This window comes from Pan paniscus, chromosome 1, assembly GCF_029289425.2.
Source record: "Pan paniscus chromosome 1, NHGRI_mPanPan1-v2.0_pri, whole genome shotgun sequence".
Taxonomy (NCBI): domain Eukaryota; kingdom Metazoa; phylum Chordata; class Mammalia; order Primates; family Hominidae; genus Pan; species Pan paniscus.
Genome location: NC_073249.2, coordinates 210,259,846 through 210,279,926, shown reverse-complemented (window position 1 = coordinate 210,279,926; position 20,081 = coordinate 210,259,846). Strand labels below are relative to the sequence as shown.

Below are 20,081 nucleotides of genomic sequence, written 5' to 3'. Positions count from 1 at the left end.
CAAGTAGTGGGGAAGAGGAGGACAGGAGGTTAATAGGAGAACTCTTACCCAAAATGAGGCTGAGTATAAGTTTGAATTTCTACAATTAGTTTGTGGCATACTGCTAATAATAATAATCATATAAAGTTCTATCCAACTGATTATTATATAAATACTAAGGCCTACTTAGAGACCACATGAGGTTTTGGAAACATGCAAACCATAAGTTAAAAATAATTTTGGTTTGCATTATAAAAGGACTACAACTATAGGGCCACCCACCACATTGAAAACCAGAAGAGAAGAAAAACACAGTCTGTCTCATTCTTGAGGAAGTGTAGTGTGGCAGTTAAGAGAAAAGATCCTGGGGCCAGACTTGTTGCTTCAAATCCCAATTTGTAAACTTTCCTATGCCCCAGTTTCTTCAAATGTTAAAATAGTAATAAAGGAACTACCTACCCCATCAGGTACTAATGTCAATTAAATGAGTAAATTCTTTTTTTTTTTTTTTTTTTTTGAGACGGAGTCTCGCTCTGTTGCCCAGGCTGGAGTGCAGTGGCGCGATCTCGGCTCACTGCAAGCTCCGACTCCCGGGTTCACGCCATTCTCCTGCCTCAGCCTCCCGAGTAGCTGGGACTACAGGCGCCCGCTACCACGCCCGGCTAATTTTTTGTATTTTTAGTAGAGACGGGGTTTCACCGTGTTAGCCAGGATGGTCTCGATCTCCTGACCTCGTGATCCGCCCGCCTCGGCCTCCCAAAGTGCTGGGATTACAGGCGTGAGCCACCGCGCCCGGCCTAAATGAGTAAATTCTTATAAAATGCTTTAGAACAGTGTCTGGCATCAGGTAAAATGCTGTGGATTAGTTCTCATTCTGACTACCACTGCCCCAATACACTGATGTTAACATGCTGATATATTTATTCAAAGTCTTATTTTCCTTTGCCTATTTTTCACACAGTTGTAACCCAATAAACTTTTAAATTATAGTAAACTTTAGAGAGCATTAAACTTGCAGCATGCAGAAATAGCTTGTCCTGCATTCTTGTGGCTATCCTAACTAGATAAGGCCATGTTAATGGCTTGAGAAACATCAGTGTGTGTGGAATGAACACAGGACGTTGCAGGATTTGAATTCAGGCTCTGCCATGTGCTAGTTTGAGTGATCTAGAACAAGCTGGTTTACCACCTCTCTTTAAGTTTTGGTTTCCCCAGTCAGTAAAATAGAAAGTGGTGAAACCTAACTTGTGGGTATAAGGAGGATAAGAAATACTGTATTTGAATGCCTAGTACAGTGTCAGGGTTGAATAAAGTACTACTTCACCTTATTCCCTAGTAATTATTGTCTTCATGACCAAACCTGCCTCCTCTCAAAGGCAGTGGCCACAACAGCACATCCAACTTTTATTTAGGAAGACATCTTTGTCTTTTTTCAGAGCGTGAGGAGCACAACAGCCGCAAGGAAATGGTCCTGATGGAGGGGCTGTGCTCTGAGCAGGGGCACCGGGGCTGAACGCTGGCTAGTTCCTCTGAGAGGAAGCCCTTGGAGAATGAGCTCGGGAAGCAGGAAGAGTTCTGGGTATATGGAAAGTCAGAAAACATCTGGGTCCTATGAAAGGACATCAAAGATCTGAAGGCCCAGCTGCAGAATGCCAACAAGGTCATTCAAAACTTCAAGAGCCAGGTCCAGTCCCTCTCAGTTACAAGTGATTATTCATCTAGTCTGGAAAGACCCTGGAAGCTGAGAGCTCTTGACACCCTGGAGGGGTCTTCACCTCATAGTGTCACTGATGAGGATGAGGTGTGGCTGTCTGATGGCACTGGGGCTTTCTACTCTCCAGGACTTCAGGCCAAAAAGGACCTGAAGAGTCTCATCCAGAGAGTATCCCAGCTGGAGGCCCAGCTCCCAAAAAATTGACTAGAAGGGAAGCTGGCTGAGGAGCTGAGATCAGCCTCGTGGCCTGGGTAAGGATGGCACTGTTTGGGCACTTTCTGGATTGAAAATGTGTAAGTTTGTGCTTGGTGTAGGGTAGCTCAGGCAGTTGGAAGAAAGAACATGTCTGGGTATTCACAAGGACACTGATTTAAATGGTAGATATAGGTCTGTGGAAAAGACAGGTAGGCAAGCAGGAGGGCATAGGATGATGTCCCAGTATCTGGGAGATACCAGATCTCAGGGATTTCCTCTTAGGGATATATTAGTAAAGTAATAGTAAATATGGTATAGTATAGTATAGTATAGTATAGTATAGTATAGTATAGTAGTAATACTGGAATCAGACTGCCTAGCTCTGATGCTTACTACCCATGCAACCTTCTTAACCTTTCTGAGCCTTTGTCATTACCTATTAAATGAGGATGATAACAGAACCCATCTCAAAGGGTAGATATTAGGTTTAAATGAATTAATATAAGTGCTGGCCAGGTGTGGTGGCTCATGCCTGTAATCCCAACACTTTGGGAGGCTGAGGTGGGCAGAACACCTGAGGTCAGGAGTTCGAGACCAGGCTACCCATCATGGTGAAACCCTGTCTCTACTAAAAATATACAAATTAGGTGGGCATGGTGGTGCACCCCTGTAATCCCAGCTACTCAGGAGGCTGAGGCAGGAGAATCGCTTGAACCTGGGAAGTGGAGGATGCAGTGAGCCGAGATGGTACCACTGCACCCCAGCCTGGGTGACAGAGCAAGACTCTGTCTTAAAAAAAAAAAAAAAAATTAGTACAAGTGCTTAGAATGGTGCCCAGCATACATTAAGCTCTCAATGCTATTTGCCATAGTTATCAGTGTTATTGACACTTTGTGTTGAAAACACAGACATTCATCTTGGTATGTGTCCTGGTTATCTACTGCTAAGTAAGAACCACTCTAAAACTTAGTGACTTCAAACAGTACTTTATTATGCTTCATGGTTCTGTGGTTTGACTGGGCTCAGCTGGGTGGCTCTCACTTAGGGTCTCTTGTTTTGGGTCTCATCAGTTGATGGCATGAGAGTTTATGTGATGGCCATGATTGCAAAATACAGTCAGTCACAGTACCACAACACAGAAGAAATTCAGGCATCAGGTGGTGGTTAAAACAGAAGACATGAAAGGTCCTATCTAGACTTAGGATGAGATGATTCTAATTATTCATTGAGTATCTGCTGTGAATCTCTGTGATGCTGGTGCTGTAAGGGATGTGAAACGCAGAACTAACTTCATTCTCACAGACCTTACGATTTATCTAGGGACATATAATTAACATATATAGAACAGTTGAAGAACAGTGGCACGGTAAATTTTTTGTTTTGTTTTGTTTTGATACAGAGTCTCACTCTGTCACCCAGGCTGGAGTGCAGTGGTGCCATCTCGGCTCACTGCAACCTCTCCCTCCCAGGTTCAAGCAATTCTCCTGCCTCAGCCTCCCAAGTAGCTGGGATTACAGGCATGCACCACCATGCCCAGCTAGTTTTTTTTGTGTGTTTTTAGTAGAGGAGGGGTTTCACCATATTGGCCAGGCTGGTCTCGAACTCCTGACCTTGTGATCTGCCTGCCTCAGCCTCCCAAAGTGCTGGGATTACAGGCGTGAGTCACCACGCCTGGCCCATACTAAATTTTTCAGTGCAATACTTTATCAGGGTAGAATTTACTCTTAAATACCTCCTATGGCTTACGTGCCAGAATTCAGTTTGGGGGAGTTCCTTAGAGATGTTCTCATAGAAATCTCTACAGAAGCCCCATAACTTATCATCCACTCTTTCCTCTTCTGTCCTGCATTAGGAAATATGATTTCCTGATTCAGGATCAGGCCCGGGAACTGTCTTACCTACGGCAAAAAATACGAGAAGGGAGAGGTGTTTGTTATCTTCTCACCCAGCGTGCAAAAGATACAGTAAAATCTTTTGAGGATCTCCTAAGGAGCAATAACATTGACTACCACCTGGGACAGAGCTTCCGGGAGCAACTGGCCCAGGGAAGCCAGCTGACAGAGAGGCTCACCAGCACACTCAGCACCAGTAAGTTGGCCACAGGGCTTTGGAATACTCTCAGTCACCCCACAGTTCCAGCCCCTGGTGGCCACCACATCTCCACTGCAACTTTTTAACGTAGGGTCCTGTTTCTATTTCATTTCCTGGGGCTAATACAGGATCAAGACTGCTCAGTGGGGAGCATGGAGAGGAACACACAGGGCTGGAGCTGCCATGGTTACAACTCTAGAAACTTCACCACTCATGGAATGTGACCTGTGGGGCGGGGGAGACATCTCTCTGGTGCTAAGAGGGAGTAGGGGACATGAGATGGAACGGCCTTGTTACAGGAGGAAGAGCCGTGAACTAAGAATTGCAAGACGTCGAGGCGCTGAGGCCAAAGGGTCCGTGAGGAAACAGGCGCAGCTCACGCCCCTCGGCCTACGGAAGGGAGGGCAAGGAGGGTTCTACGGTTCCTGGGAGGACGCGAAGAGCCAAGAGCCCCGACGGCCGGCGCCGGGGAAAAGGCCCCGAGGCGGGGTCCGCATCCCTGGAAGGGCGGCGTCCACCCTCCTGAGAGGCACGGGGCGCCCAGGGCTCGGACGCTCAAAGCCCGCCGGCTCCTGCAGCTTCTGGGAGCCGAAGAGGGTCAGCCGGGAGGATCCCGCACACGGCGCTTAGTTCTGGAACTGCATACCCAGGGGAGGATGCGGGAGCCCGAAGCCCGGGTATGTGTCCCCGAAGCCCGTGTGTGGGTCCCCATGGTTTTCGTGTTGGGGGTGGGCGCGGAACGCTAAGCCTGGGCCTATTGGGAGCCATAGTCTTCTTGATGGCTGGTGCTTATTGGGCTTTTTTCAGTCGAATTTCGAAATGCAGTTGAATTTCTTACTTTGGAAACGATAATAGAAATGGCTGATCTAAGATTTTCATGATGATATTTTGCCTTTTTTGGTGCATATGCAGTTTCTGTGGTGTAGTGGTTATTATGTTCGCTTCATATATGAAAGGTCTCTGGTTCGAGACTGCGTGGGAACATCGTGTTTTGTTTTGTTTTTTGTCCCTAAATTTAGTGAGTTTAATCGAGGTTGGGAAACAAACAGAAAAGTAGTTGAACCTGTGGCTACACTTTAGACCTCCTCAATCTAGACAGATCGTTGACCAGGCTACAGTTTCCACTGGTCTGCCGGCAAGAGGCCTGCTTAATATTAGCTTTGGTTCCAGAAATTCCTTCAGGTTCTCTTCATTCTCTTCTATCGCCTGTATTTTCACAGGCTGACACTGAAAGTGGATGATATCTTAGCGCATTTCCTAAGGGTCCCGCTTGGCTTCGCTTTACTCTGGTAAGTTGCAGATCTGGCTGATTTGCAAGACAACAAAAACAAAATATTTTTTAAAAAGGTTCTAAATCTGCATCTGGAAGTCATAGAGTCAATATTCCTAAATCACATGAATTATGTATATACATTTGCATGCATACCCCTTCCCCAAATAATCCTCAGAAAACCGGTTAAGTTTTAGCATCTGTGACTCTGAGATGCATATGAGGCCTTTGTAAATTTAGAAGTTGAGAGTAGAAAGTACAGGTTTGTATTTTAGAAGGAGATTTGGGAATAAATATAGCTCTGGTTGATATAGATCATATGTTAAGGTTTGTTGGCCAGAGCTGGTGTGTGTCTTGGGTGTTGGGCAAAGAACAGAGAACAGCCAAAGCTCTGCGAGGTCAATGTGAAGGGTGATTTCGTTGGTGGGCTCAAGTGTATGACGCAGCCTGGACCTAGCTTGGCTTCTCAGCTAGAGAAGAAGCATGATTCCATGTCACAGCTCCTGTCTTTGAAAAAGTCATAATGACTCCCAGACCCAACATATGGAGAAAACTCTGGATTTGTCTCTTCAGTTGAATGTTTCCAGAGAAAATTGAGGAAAGAAATCTCTCTACTATTTGAACTTCATCAAAAGACTAATATGCTAATATTTGACCGTCAATATTTCCTTAAACTAGTCTACTCCTTACATAGCTAATACATCAAAGCATATTAACTTAGGAAATGGGATTCTCCCAAACAATGAAACATTGACGGCAAGCGTTCTTCATCTTTTCATATCACATTTCCTTCAAATGCTTTATACATCTTCAAGCAGACAAATAATAGTATTATAATGATTACGAGACTGATCATTACTCTTTTGCCAAAAAAACCAGCGACAAAAGACTAACTTAGTGGACCAACCTTTGTTTCTTCATTATCTCTACCTTGGTTCTGTCCTTTTATTTCCTCTTTCTTCTAATTCTGCTTCTGCTACTCATTTCCTCCCTGGATTTGAACTTTACTTACCTAAACTACCAGTTAGGTTACCTTCTTAGAACCTCTAAGGCAGCAGTTTGAGGTTGACGATGGAAGATTTAGGATTAGAAAAAAGAATCGTGAATGAATTTCTGATGTTTTATTATAGGGGTTTGTAATGCAGGTAGAAAGAAAGACCTTTTTCAGAGTTAAGAGTTTGATCCGACAAATGAGCTATTTTGATATTTATAACGTTGTCTAGTAAAAGTTTCCTGTAAAAACACATTTGGTTTGGATGTCTTTGTTAGCTTTTAGTCGACACTTGAAAAAACCGCTTGGAAAAGTTTCTAAGTCTTTGTGGATACTCTTTTCTGTTATCCTCCAGGTGGTTACTACGCAGAGGCATTGGTGGTTCAGTGGTAGAATTCTCGCCTCCCACGCGGGAGACCCGGGTTCAATTCCCGGCCAATGCAACAGGGTCTTTTTCACTCCGCTGTTGCTCCGCTGTTGCTCTTTATCTGTCTTTTACGCTGAAAATCATACTGCACAACCTAATAGTGCATTTAGGGGCTTGGCCACCACAAGGTAAAGTGACGACAACACTCACGAAAGTAGCGGCAGGAGACATTCAGGAGACTAACTCAGGACCCCATGCAGTTGTTGGACTCAAACAGCTTAGCAAGCTGACAAGCATGAAGTGTTTCCGGTGAGTCACTGCAGTTTTGATACTGGTACCTGTGACTTTCATCTATTCACTGGAAGGATCCCTGCAAACCCGAAGAACCATCAGGTTCCTGATTCGCGTGCTGGACCTTGGGCTTACCGTTGAGCCACTATGGAGAGGATCAAGAAATGACGCTCTGGGAAGGAGAGAAGCTGCGGGCAGGACAGTCACCTCAGAGGTCCAAGAGGCGTCAGCGGCCCAAAGAAAGGGGTGGTGTGTGGGCAAGAATCTGCGTGGAGATGAGGGGAGTGGCGGAGACTGGTCCTTGCGCAGAGGTGGCCAGTAGACCCTCAGGGCTGTACCCCAGACACCGTGAACCGAATTTGCTCACATCGTCAGCGACCGCGGCCTCCGCGTGTTTTGTGGGCCCATCGGTGTTCCCCGAGAGATTCCGTGTGCCTGGCAATGTGTGTCAACAGGTGTTGGCCTGAAATTTGGCCGGGCACGGTGGCTCACGCCTGTAATCCCAGCACTGTGTGAGGCCGAGGCGGATGGATCGCTTGAGGTCAAGAGTTCAAGACCAGCCTGGCTAACATGGAGAAATCCCGTCTCTACTAAAAATACAAAAATTAGCCAAATGTGGTGGCATGCACCTGCTATTCCGACTACTTGGGAGGCTGAGGCAGGAGAATCGCTTGAACTCAGGAGGCGGAGGTTGCAGTGAGCCAAGATCGCGCTACTGCACTCCAGCCTGGGCGACAGAGCGAGACTCCGTCAAAAAAAAAAAAATAAAAAAAATAAAAGGAGCGAAAGAAGGCAGAGATGTCAATGGGACAAAGAGACCTCCCAGGAGGCTTGTTGTAGAGGCAGTGGCCGGATCCTGAGAGATGAGATTTATTTTTAATTATGTAGCAGAATGGGGAGAGAAAGGGAGAAGCGCATGAAAGACAGAAAAGCACGAAAATCTGCGGACGTCCAACAATAAAGCAGATAAAATAGTGTGAGTGTTTTTACATTCAAAAAATAGAAGAAGTGCAATGCTTGTCAGCAGGCTTTGTGGTCGTGTAGTGGTTAATACTTGTAGTTGTGGTTGCCACAACCTCGTTTCTAATCTGAGTCACGGCAGTGTTTTCCAGCCTGCGATTGTGGCTAATAGACCTGTCGTTTGCTTTGCCTTTAATCCTAGCAGCCTCCAGAGAGCAGAGTAAACCTCTGGCCCCGAAGGGCGCCAGCTTCTGGAGTTTAGCCCACAGCGCAGAAACTAGGGGGCGGCCTGGCCAATAGGAAAACTTGGACATGCTCTTTGTCTCACAATTGAGCAGGAAAAATTCCCGTAGGTGAAGATGCCGCCTCTCAAGGGCCCTTTGTCTGTAGCTTCCACTGATGAAATAATGCGGTTATAGTCTTTTCTGGTAGAGAAAACGGCTGTATCAGTGGAATTTTTTAAAAACACAAAACGAGAACGAGTTTTTAATGAGTTGACAGTAAAATCTAAACTAGTTGTCATGGTCTGCACAGGCTTGCCTCCATTCCCCATCTGCTAATTTTTATGAGAACAGTAAATTATTACTATTATCATTATTTTTGAGACGTAGTCTTGTTCTGTCACCTAGGCTGGAGTGTCATGGCTCAATCTCGGCTCACTGCAACCTCTGTCTCCCAGGTTCAAGCAATGAGAACAGTAAAGAAACTACAGTTCACATAAAGTGCACAAATCTTTAGTGCAATTTGTTTAGTTTTGATCAATGTTATCACCACCCAGCTCAAGTTATAGAAAATTGCCATCATCTGAGAAAGGCCTGTTAGAGCCCCTGTCCAGGTGATTCCCACCCTGTGTCCTCTTAGTTAATCACTATTCTGATGTCTATTCCCACAGGTTACAATTGCCTGTTTTTAAAGTTCACATGAGTGAATGCACATATCTTTTGTGTCTGGCCTTTTTTCTGCAGTTACATTCATTATACTCCTGAGATATATCCACGTAGTTTCATAGATCACTTCTCAATTTTGGGGTTATTGAATTCTTGTGCTGAATATTCTTATAACAGTCTTTGTGTGCACTTGAGATTCATGGAAGTCCTTCAATTGCTGGGTCATGACCTGAGTATAAGTTTAACATCAGTATAAATTGCCAGTCTTCTAGAATGTTTTTTCACCAGCGATGACAGTTGAAGTGGAACCAAATTCTTGTCAGCATTTGGTGTACTAACTTTGTTAAATGTAGCTATGCTCTCAGACCAATCTGGCCAACATGGCGAAACCCTGTCTCTACTCAAAATACAAAAATTAGCCGGGCACTTAGCTGTAGTCCCAGCGACTCCGGAGGGGGATGTTGCAGTGAGTCAAGATCGCACCATTGCACTCCAGCTTGGGTGACAGAATGAGACCCTGTCTCAGAAAAAAAAAAAAAAAAAAAAAGTAGCCATACACTGGTGAGTGGTTAGTGCTATCTCAGTGTGGAATTAATTTGTATTTGCCTAATGAGCAATCCTATGAAGCATAATTTCTTATGGCTTCCAGCATATAAGAAACTCTCCTTTGCAAAGGCCTATTCGAATATTTTGCCCTATTTTATTTGGATTAGCTCTATATTACTGATTTACAAAAGTTCTCTTATATATTCAAGAATTGAGTCTTTTTTTTTTGACTTTTTAAATTATACTTTAAGTTTTAGGGTACATGTGCACAACGTGCAGGTTTGTTACATATGTATACATGTGCCATGTTGATGTGCTGCACCCATTAACTCGTCATTTACATTAGGTATATCTCCTAATGCTATCCCTCCCCGCTCCCCCCAACCCACAACAGGCCCTGGTGTGTGATGTTCCCCTTCCTGTGTCCAAGTGTTCTCATTGTTCAATTCCCACCTATGAGTGAGAACATGCAGTTCTTGGTTTTTTGTCCTTGCGATAGTTTGCTGAGAACGATGGTTTCCAGCTTGATCCATGTCCCTACAAAGGACATGAACTCATCAATTTTTATGGCTGCATAGTATTCCATGGTGTATATGTGCCACATTTTCTTCATCTAGTCTATCATTGTTGGACATCTGGGTTGGTTCCAAGTCGATGCTATTGTGAATAGTGCCGCAATAAACATACGTGTGCATGTGTCTTTATAGCAGCATGATTTATAATCCTTTGGCATTTATAATCATTTATAATAATCATTTATTTATAATCATATACATCAAATAAATATATAATTTATTTATAATCATTTGGCTTTTAGCAGCATGATTTATATACCCAGTAATGGGATGGCTGGGTCAAATGGTATTTCTAGTTCTAGATCCCTGAGGAATCACCACACTGACTTCCACAACGGTTGAACTAGTTTACAGTCCCACCAACAATGTAAAAGTATTCCTATTTCTCCACATCCTCTCCAGCACCTGTTGCTTCCTGACTTTTTAATGATCGGCATTCTAACTGGTGTGAGATGGTATCTCATTGTGGTTTTGATTTGCATTTCCCTGATGGCCACTGATGATGAGGATTTTTTCATGTGTCTTTTGGCTGCATAAATGTCTTCTGAGAAGTGTCTGTTCATATCCTTCACCCACTTGTTGATGGGGTTCTTTGCTGTTTTCTTGCAAATTTGTTTGTGTTCTTTGTAGATTCTGATGAATTTACAGATGAGTAGATTGCAAAAAATTTTCTCCCATTCTGTAGGTTGCCTGTTCACTCTGATGATAGTTTCTTTTGCTGCACAGAAGCTCTTAAGTTTAATTAGATCCCATTTGTCAATTTTGGCTTTTGTTGCCATTGCTTTTGGTGTTTTAGACATGAAGTCCTTGCCCATGCCTATGTCCTGAATGGTATTGCCTAGGTTTTCTTCTAGGGTTTTTATGGTTTTAGGTCTGACATTTAAGTCTTTAATCCATCTTGAATTAATTTTTGTATAAGGTGTAACGAAGGGATCCAGTTTCAGCTTTCAACATATGGCTAGCTAGTTTTCCCAGCACCATTTATTAAATAGGGAATCCTTTCCCCATTTCTTGTTTTTGTCAGGTTTGTCAAAGATCAGATAGTTGTAGATGTGTGGCATTATTTCTGAGGGCTCTGTTCTCCTCCATTGGTCTATATCTCTGTTTTGGTACCAGTACCATGCTGTTTTGGTTACTGTAGCCTTGTAGTATCATTTGAAGTCAGGTAGCGTGATGCCTCCAGCTTTATTCTTTTGGCTTAGGATTGACTTGGCGATGCGGGCTCTCTTTTGGTTCCATATGAACTTTAAAGTAGTTTTTTCCAATTCTGTGAAGAAAGTCATTGGTAGCTTGATGGGGATGGCATGGAATCTATAAATTACCTTGGGCAGTATGACCATTCTCCCAATAGTGATTCTTCCTACCCATGAGCGTGGAATGTTCTTCCATTTGTTTGTATCCTCTTTTATTTTGTTGAGCAGTGTTTTGTAGTTCTCCTTGAAGAGGTCCTTCACATCCCTTGTAAGTTGGATTCCTAGTTATTTTATTCTCTTTGAAGCAATTGTGAATGGGAGTTCACTCATGATTTGGCTCTCTGTTTGTCTGTTATTGGTGTATAAGAATGCTTGTGATTTTTGCACAAGAATTTTGTATCCTGAGGAGTCATTTTTAAAATAAATATATTGCAAATGACTTTTCCCAGTCAGTGAAAAGTCTGACTGAAAGCTGTCAACTGAAAAATCACACAATTTATAAATTTAGAAGGGAGATTTTATTTTTTATAAAGGGTTACAGCCTGCAAGGTGGCCATTCCCACAGACTGGGAGGCATACCCTCCTGCTGAAACCGAAAAGTAGGTTTCCAGGGAGGGGAGGGGGGAACAGGGATTTATGTTGATCTGGTGGGCCACATATGCATATTCAACAGGGAATAGGAGGAGCTCTGAATATTCATGAAGGAATCCTGCTGCATGCATGCTGAGTAAACAAGCCTGTTACATGCAACCCATGTTCACTTTGGGGTGGAGACAACATTTAAATACATTATAATTAGGCCCTATGCTTCAAAAGGGGAAGCAGGGACACAAAGGCAATCAAGTGCACAGCCTCTGTAAACTGTCCAGAACCAGTCCACAGCCAGTGGTCTCTTATCAAGGGAAAGTTACTGAAATCAGTCTCTTGTCCAATCAAAGCTGTAGTTACGGCTTGTGTAGGGAGGGCTCAGTCAGTTTATGGTAATGGGTGCTTCAGCATTGCTTATCTCAAGGCCAGTGCTTGTTTAGCTAGAGAAAAAAAGGAAGAAGAAAAAAACCTGTGGCAATTAGAACATAGTTTATTCTTTAAGTTGAGGGGTGCATGACTCCACCTTGCCTGGCGTGGCCTTAGGTCTTGTTTATAATATGGTATCTTACTACTGTAAGGACTCTGTTCTGTCAGTCTTAGGATCTCTATTTTAACAATAATGCTGGTCAGTTGTGTGTAAACCACAAAGGAAGAGAGTATAAGGAGAGGTGTCTGAGCTTCCAAGTACTGGGCAGGAACTCAGTATTTAAGACTTCTCTGGGGTCTCCTTGGCCAAGAAGCCGTCTGTCCAGCTAGTTGGGTGGCTTCAGATTTTAATTTTAGTTCTGAAAGCATTTAATTTGATGAAATTTTGCCATATTTTTTCTTTATTTTTAAAGCCCGTCATGTTCTATAAAAATCTTTCTACTCAGGATGTGAATGGATTCTCTTAATTTTATCTCTCTATGAGTTCCAGAGTTTCAGTTTTAATTTTTAAATTGATGACATCTAAAATTCTACTCCTAACCAAAACATTTTTGGGGGTGACTAAGGACAACTCCAAAAATCTTCCATAAATGGAAGTAAGACTTACTCCTTAAAGAACTTTCCGGGATCCTGAGCTGCGGGGCACAGTGGCTTTAGTGCACCTCTGCTCCTAAGACTATTCAGAAATTGTCTTTGTGAACCCATCAGGCTGTTTCAAAATCAGCAATTTAGGGCTTGCTTGCAACACTCAGTTATGCAGCAGCTGTTTTTTGGATCTCATGAGTGCCTGCATGCATACTTCCCTGGGAATTTTCTAAATTTGAATTCTCATGGTATTTCAAGTGGCTTAGTTGTCTCTTTCTTTTGCCTACAGCCACATACATACCACCAAGTCCTGCACTCCAAGCTTCTCCTTCCTCACCCTGAACTCCCAACCTCCAGTTAGACAATCCACATCTTCCCACACCTGCCTCAGGCTCCATCAGGCCACTGTGCCTCCCGCAGCAACCAGGCCAGGGGGAATCTGGATTCCTATTACACTTCTGAGGAAGGTGATCAGGGGGCGTGGAGGATGTGGGTGGGAGGGGGTGAGATTGAGGGCAGGAGTACACTGTGGTCTTCTGTCTTCTACCTCGTTGGCCCAGATGCTGCTCTTCCTCCGGTTGTCTGCTTTCAGCCCTGTGTAGGGAATCAGGTCTGCGCCCTCATCTTCCTGACTCTCATTTTGTGAGGAACCTGAATGGATGAGCCGTCGCTCTTGTCCCACACATTCTGTCCAAAAGGTGCCCTCCTCTCTACCTGCTCCAGTGCCTGCTCTCTGAGCTCTGACACTCAGGCTGGGATGCCGCCCAGTACAGAAGCTCTGCAGCCCTGCAGGGCTCTGACTGTTCCACACCAGCAGGATAAAGGCCACAGGGCATGCTGTGGTGGAAAAGCATTCAGAGGTGTGGGCTGAAGGCCTCTCTTTCCACAGTCCCTTTGAACACCCCATGGAAGTCAGCACCCCTTTGAGGAACGAGGTGGCCCAAGGCCTGGCTTCACATGCAGGCCGTTGGGTCCCAGTGGGTCCTCTCTGTGCCTGGTATAGCCAACGGCTTCACGCATCTTACCCGGTTTCCTCTCCTCCACCACCCAAGCTCCTCCTTGACCCCCTTGCTCAGCTGTTCTCAGGACAGCAAGATCCCCAGCCCTTGGAAAAGCCCCATCTCCAGTGCTTGGGGAGGGAGTTGGATTCAGGTCATCTAACCACAGAAGGACAGAGAACCTGAGGCAGGAGGAAATCCCTTCCCTTGCTGGGTCTCTTGGCACAGCCCATCCAGGGGTCTGGGTCAGGGTCCAGGTATACTCTACCCTCCTATAGGACCTGGATTTTTAGGCCCCCGAGGTTGGTCAACGTGGAGTCTTTCCCACTGTTCACCTGGGAACTGAAGGAATATCCCATGGGGCCCTCTCTTACTCATTAGAGACACCCAGAAAATACTCCATCCAGCAGAAACTGGGTGCAGTGTACCAGACCACTATAATTATAACTGCAGGGTGTGGAGGTCAGATACGTTTTGTGGCTATTTTCTCTCTGTCTGTGACTTGCTTGCCTTTTCACTTTCTTAGTGGTATCTTTTGATGAGAAGGTGTGGCTAATGTTGATGAAGTCTCATTGATCATGTCTTTCTTATATACGTATTTTTTGTGTCCTGCTTGTTGGTAGGGTGATCTTTGCCTACCAACAAGTCACAAACTATCCTTGAAATGCTTTACATCTTTACCTTTTAAGTTTTGGTGTGTAATGCAGCTGAAATTACTTTTGTGTTTAGTGTGAGGGAGAATAACATTGTTGGTCTCCCCACATCCATATAAAAGTCCATTAATTGAAATGATTTATTTCCTTTTATTGAACTGCTTTTATTGAAAACCCATTTATTGACCGTATAGCTGTGGATCAGTTTCAAGTCTCTTAACTCAGTCTGTTTATCTATTTGTCACTCCTGATGCCTTGTCTGTAATAGCTTATAGTAAGCCTAAAAGTCAGATAGTACAAGTCCTTGTTCTTTTTTACACATTGCAATAATTTTTGAAATAGGTAATAACTCATAAAACCATCACACACATCAGGATATGCTGTCACTTCATCCCTTTCTGACATGGTTTGGCCATGCCGCCACCCAAATCTCAACTTGAATTGTATCTCCCAGAATTCCCATGTGTTGTGGGAGGGACCTAGGAGGAGGTAATTGAATCATGGGGGTGGGTCTTTCCTGTGCTATTCTCCTGATAGTGAATAAGTCTCACTATCTGCTGGGTTTATCAGGGGTTTCTGCTTTGGCTTCTTCCTCATTTTCTTTAGCTGCTGCCTTGTTAAGAAGCGCCTTTTGCCTCCCGCCATGATTCTGAGGCCTCCCCAGTCATATGGAAATGTAAGTCCAATTAAACCTCTTTTTCGTCCCGGACTATGTTATGTATTTGTCAGCAGCGTGAAAACGGACTAATACACTCTCATTTCTGAGTGGGACACATGCTGTCACTCACATATGCTGGTTGCTGACTTGTGACGGAAGATTCTCTATTGTACCCTCTGGGGACAATACATCTCCAGTTGCCTGCGGGGAGGATGAACATGCAAAAACTCCACAACACTCAGCACAGAGTCTGGATTTAGTCCCATTAGTCTGAATGGGACTAATGCCCTTATAAAAGGGACCTCGGGGAGCTCTCTCGCCCTCTTTCTGCCCCCTGAGGATACAATGAGGAGTTGGCAGTCTACATCCAGAACAAAAGGCCCTCACCATAAACCTACCATGTCGGCACCTTGATCTCGGACTTCCAACCTCCGGAACTGTGAGAAATCAATTTCTGTTGTGAATCAGCCACCCAGTTTATGTATGGTACAGTGTTAGAGAAGCCCGAACTAAGACACAGATGGAATCCCATGGAGAGTCTCTAATTTGCTAAGCTGGTCATCAGGCGGGATGTTGCCAGTTAGAAACAGGAAAAGCTGACATTTTGTGTATATGAAAGAAGATAGTGGACAGGCCCATTGTGTCGGCTTTGTCCGCCTTGGCAAACTGGAGACGGAAACTCGATTCACCATCGCCAGCCACGGGAGGACTGGGAGGACCTCCAGAGGAGGTTAGGTCGACTTCATGGTAACTTTAGATCCTGAAACCTCCCAGGATTTTTCTTGTCTTCTCTTTGATCTCTCTTCCGCCTACCCAACAGGACAGGACTCGCCGCCTTTCTTTCCTGGCAGAAAGAGGTCCGTTGCGGACAAGACCAAAGTGAGCAGCTGGTTTCCCCTACGTGTCCTTCCGGGCCTGGGCATCTCTGGAGCTCAGGCTGACCCGAGACCTAACTCCCGGCGAGTGGGACCAGCAGGAGCCTGGAAGAGCGCGCCCACCGGGGTGGAGGTTGGTCGCCGGGGGTCGAGAACCGCAGTCAAACCCTCTTCTTCCCCGGGCACTGCGCACCTGCCCCCGGGGATGCCGAAGGAAGTGGCCCATAAAGCTTCTCTGCAACCGAAAGAGGCCTGAAGCTCCAGGAGGGCCGAGAGGAGCCTCGTTGAGCGAACCCAGCCCTCTGCCTGGCTGGCCCTGGTCAACAGGCTCGGAAGAGGCTGATTTGGAGGACAGAACGGAAGAAAAGACCTAAAGGTTTCGAATCTCATGATGTAGAGATGTTAAAAGCCTCCAATCCTAAGGTCTGACTGTGCGGGGGAGCGAGGGCGTCTCAAGCTGGATTGACCCCTGAGCCTTCATCTGGAGAGTCCTCTGCACAAGCTCAGAGCAGGACAACGCGCATCAGTGGTTCTCAAGAGGGGGCAACTTTGCCCTTACACGCCTCTCACCTCCACGCTGGGACGCTAGGTCACGAATGGGGGAAGCGGGGAGGGAGAATGTTAACCCCCTGGCATGTATCTAGTCAGCGGAGGCGACGGCTGCTGCTAAACATCTTACAATCCACTGGAGGGCCCCTCCCCTACCCCGAAGTAGCCATTCCGCAGGGGTGGGGAGACTCGCGTGTAGCTCAATGCCCACGCACTTAGCCGATGGGAAATTACGAATTGATGACCAGTTGGCTCTTGGATCTGAGGAAAAAACTCCAGAGTCAGAGGGAACTCTCGAAGTTTTGCCCGGAGCAAACGGAAGGGTGGCATTGCCATCGCCTAAGATGGGAAAATGGCAGGTGTCACAGGTTGCTGGGGAAGGTCGGAGACCAGCTGAGGGCCCCGGAGCCTTCCTGGAGTTTCCCATCCAGCCGGTCTCGGTTTCCGCATCCGTCGGATTCCTTATGATGTTGAGGGTGCTGGCGTCTGGGTCCTTTATGATACAGAGGGTGCCCCCGTCTCACCCCGGGCGCCTCCGCGCTCCCGCCTCCTCCTGGCAACCTGGTGCGCGGCTCCGGACCTGGCGACCCACGACCGGCTGGTCACTTGCTGCCGCCTCGCAAAGGCGCATCTCTAGTCCAGTGGTGAGCTGCGGCCGGGTCGCTGCAACTCGCTCCAGGACTCGGGACTCGTGGCCTCGGTGTCCCTCGCGGAGCCCTCGGTGTGTCGCTTGCAGGCTCTTTTTTTGAAGAAAGCAGGGAGGGAATGGCCTTGTGAGAGACTCCAGGAGCAAAGAGCGACCCTCACAAGGCCCAAGTCCTCCCAGAGCTCAGGGAAGCTGTCGCTTCTGACGGAAGAAGGGAGAGAAAGCTCCCTCCTGTGTGTCCCTGGTGGTCTAGTGGCTAGGATTCGGCGCTTTCACCGCCGCGGCCCGGGTTCGATTCCCGGTCAGGGAATTGTTTTACACTGGCCGCCCTCCCGCAGGAATCTTCCTTCACTACGCTGTCAGCCGGCCTGCTCCAAGGGCCAGAAGCAGAACAGTCTCCGCAGCGGGGTTAAAGCCGGGCGAAGGAGGGCAAGTGCTGGTGGACCACCTCTCACGACACACCGTTCCTATTTATCTCCGTGTCCGTCATCCGCGGGAGCAGCTTTAGAGAGCGACTGAGCTTCTCGCTCAGATGTACACAGCCCGGCAGAGATGCCAGCCCCTGTGAAGCTGCACCCAATAAGCCCACCTTCTTTCCCGTCGCCACGCCGGAGACGCCCATCGGGCTGAGCTGCGAATAACTAAGAGAGAGGCCAGGCCAAGTCGTGGCGTTTGTGGCAGCCCCGGACACGGGCACCAGCCAGTCAGCGGAGCCTCCTCACCTCCGTTGCCAGCGAAGGCGCTCGTTAGGCCTTGGGAAGAGGCGACCGGAGGCGATGCCCGCGAATTTGTTAGGGGGGTAAGCAGCGGGTGAGGTCCTCGAGGGCGGTCCCGTTTGCTGATTGAGCGGTAGAGGGAGGCGATGTTCGCTGACCCAACAAGGACAGCAGGTGGAGTAGGCACAGATGGAAAACTGCTGCCGGTGCCCTAAGCAGAAGGCAGGTGGAAAAATCAGCACTAGGACGTCGAAGCGATGGTACCACAGTCAAATCCCACGATGTCTACACTCTACCAAGCACTTGCGCACGCTCCCCCTTTTCCATTCAGTACCCCTCCCAAGAGGGGTTCGGAAGAACCCCGAGTCCACTGTAAGCTCAGGGGAGAGCGGGAGCCAGGGAGGTGAAGTGCGCAGACTCGGCAGAGGCGGCGTGCAGAACCGCGGGGGGGTGAGAGGGCGCGGTGGCTGCGGGGCGGGAGCCGCTGCTGAGAGGCGGCCTGGGTTGTCTTGTGGGGTGACTGTCGGTGGAATCTTTGGTGGAGAGTGGTTTGGAAGAATGGCGAGGGGCGGCAGTGGGGAGGGTGGTGACCCTGAGAGACCGGCCAGGGCGAGGAGGCTGTGCTGTCCCTGCAGGCCATGTGCTCATTTCCACTTACCTGGTAGGGGAGAGACCGTGGTCACGAAGGGGGTTCTCCCAGAGTGAAGCTTCATCTCACTCTAGAGTTGCTGATCCCTGTGATTTCCTCCATGTGGGAAACGGTGTTTGTGGTAGAAGAGGCTGCGCTCTTTACCTGACATAACGGGGTTCAAGACTGACAACGCCTCACGCCCACCCGAAAACGTTTACATGGCTTCCTTGTCTCTTTTTTTTTTCTGTCCTAAAGTCGCCTCATCTTCACATCCCCTCTTTTTTTTCTTCCACACTCGAGAGTGTCTCTCTCATTAAAAGCTCCACCAAATATTTGAAATATCTCAACCAGAAAGACTGCAATAAATACATTATTTCATTCGTGGAAGGTACAGACCAGCTAGATTGAGAGTTGCTTGATATTTTCTGCTAAACGGTGAGGCATAGAGCACTTGGAAGGTTTCTCTTTGGGCCACTGTTTGTGTACTCTTGGGTTTCCTTCTTTTCCCCCAGACAGTATGGCGCTGTGGGGCCAGGGGTAAACCCTGCTTTCCGGCTTTCTGGCTGCAGATAAAGGCCTCAGCTGGTGCAGGAATCAAAAGCAAACCAAAAGACACGTGGGTTCGCCCCAGTGGGTCCAAGATAGAGTCTGACTGTACCAGGATTCGGATTAGAGCAGAGGTTGCTGCAGGCACAACACAGACTACTAACCACTAGAGAATCCCAAGGCGCCCCACACCTACTGCCCGTCGTTTTGCTTCCCCACCCCTCTATTATTTATTTATATATTTTTTTGAGAGACAGAATTTCGCTTTGTCGCCCAGGCTGGAGGGCAGCGGCACGATCTCGGCTCACTGCTACCTCCGCCTCTTAGGTTCAAGCGATTCTCCTGCCTCAGCCTCCTAAGTAGCTGAGACTACAAACGTGCACCACCACGCCCAGCTAATTTTTGTATTTGTGGTAGAGACGAGCTTTCACCATGTTGGCCCGGCTGGTCTCGAACTCCTGACTTCAAGTGAGTGATCCACCCACCTCGGCCTCCCAAAGTGCTGGGATTACAGGCGTGAGCCACCGCCCCTGGTCCCCCGATTTTTTTTATTAATGTAAAAACATTATGCGATTTTTACTTCTTTATTCTTGGGCAGCTACAGGTTCTTGTGATTTTCTCTCACATCTTCTCCCCATTTCCCCCTCTCCATTCTGATACATGTCCCATCTTCTCTGCATCCAGCCGGTGCCCTCTGCACGGGCATCCTGGGCTGTCCCATTGTCTAGTCCTGGTCTCCCCTGCTTCTCCCTCCTCCTTTTCACGTTTTCCCTTTTCACTCCCCTGCCTCTTTCCCGCTCCCGCCCCACCGACCCCATCTACTGAAGCCAAGTTGAGTGAAGGGAGAGCAAGCGGAACAGATGATTGCCTGAAGGCGGCGCAAAAGAACAGAAAGAGCTACCGTGAGAGCCGTCGGGGAGTTCAGCTTCCCTTGGGCCCTACTTGGCTCAGGCTGGGGTCGCAGATCCAGGCATTTCCAGAGGCACTGGCTTCTGAAGCAGGCGAGGGTGAACGCAGGGTGAAGGCCATTCGGCCGCCCTTCTGGCTTCAGAGTCACGCAATGCACGCGTTTCTAACGTGCAACAACACGATTAGTCGACTCAGCCTCTCCGGTTTTCTGAAGCTTTGTAGTCTGCACAGTTGTCCCGCAG

General features: G+C 47.1%; 1 protein-coding gene, 2 non-coding genes and 1 pseudogene across 4 annotated transcripts; 3 read left to right on the top strand and 1 right to left on the bottom strand.

Moving 5' to 3' along the window:
- Window positions 1–6,612: 6,612 nt before the first annotated feature.
- TRNAG-CCC (transfer RNA glycine (anticodon CCC)) lies at window positions 6,613–6,683 on the top strand. The gene has a single exon. It is a non-coding gene; the product is annotated as a tRNA-Gly (tRNA).
- Window positions 6,684–11,575: 4,892 nt separating this feature from the next.
- Window positions 11,576–13,867, bottom strand: LOC117979654 (putative protein FAM231BP). The gene has a single exon (XM_055097657.2). It carries the CDS (start codon window positions 13,563–13,565, stop codon window positions 13,056–13,058), a length of 510 nt encoding a protein of 169 aa, XP_054953632.1. The 5' UTR covers window positions 13,566–13,867; the 3' UTR covers window positions 11,576–13,055.
- A 168-nt stretch (window positions 13,868–14,035) lies between these two features.
- LOC134729799 (uncharacterized) lies at window positions 14,036–18,203 on the top strand (annotated as a pseudogene). The gene has a single exon (XR_010111241.1). The product of XR_010111241.1 is annotated as an uncharacterized LOC134729799 (transcript).
- On the top strand, window positions 17,276–17,347 carry TRNAE-UUC (transfer RNA glutamic acid (anticodon UUC)). Its single transcript has one exon. It is a non-coding gene; the product is annotated as a tRNA-Glu (tRNA).
- Window positions 18,204–20,081: the final 1,878 nt, after the last annotated feature.

What these genes read in the sequence shown, in the direction of transcription:
- LOC117979654 (XM_055097657.2), bottom strand. Translation starts at nt 13,565, where the DNA reads ATGGGGTGTTCAAAGGGACTGTGGAAAGAGAGGCCTTCAGCCCACACC.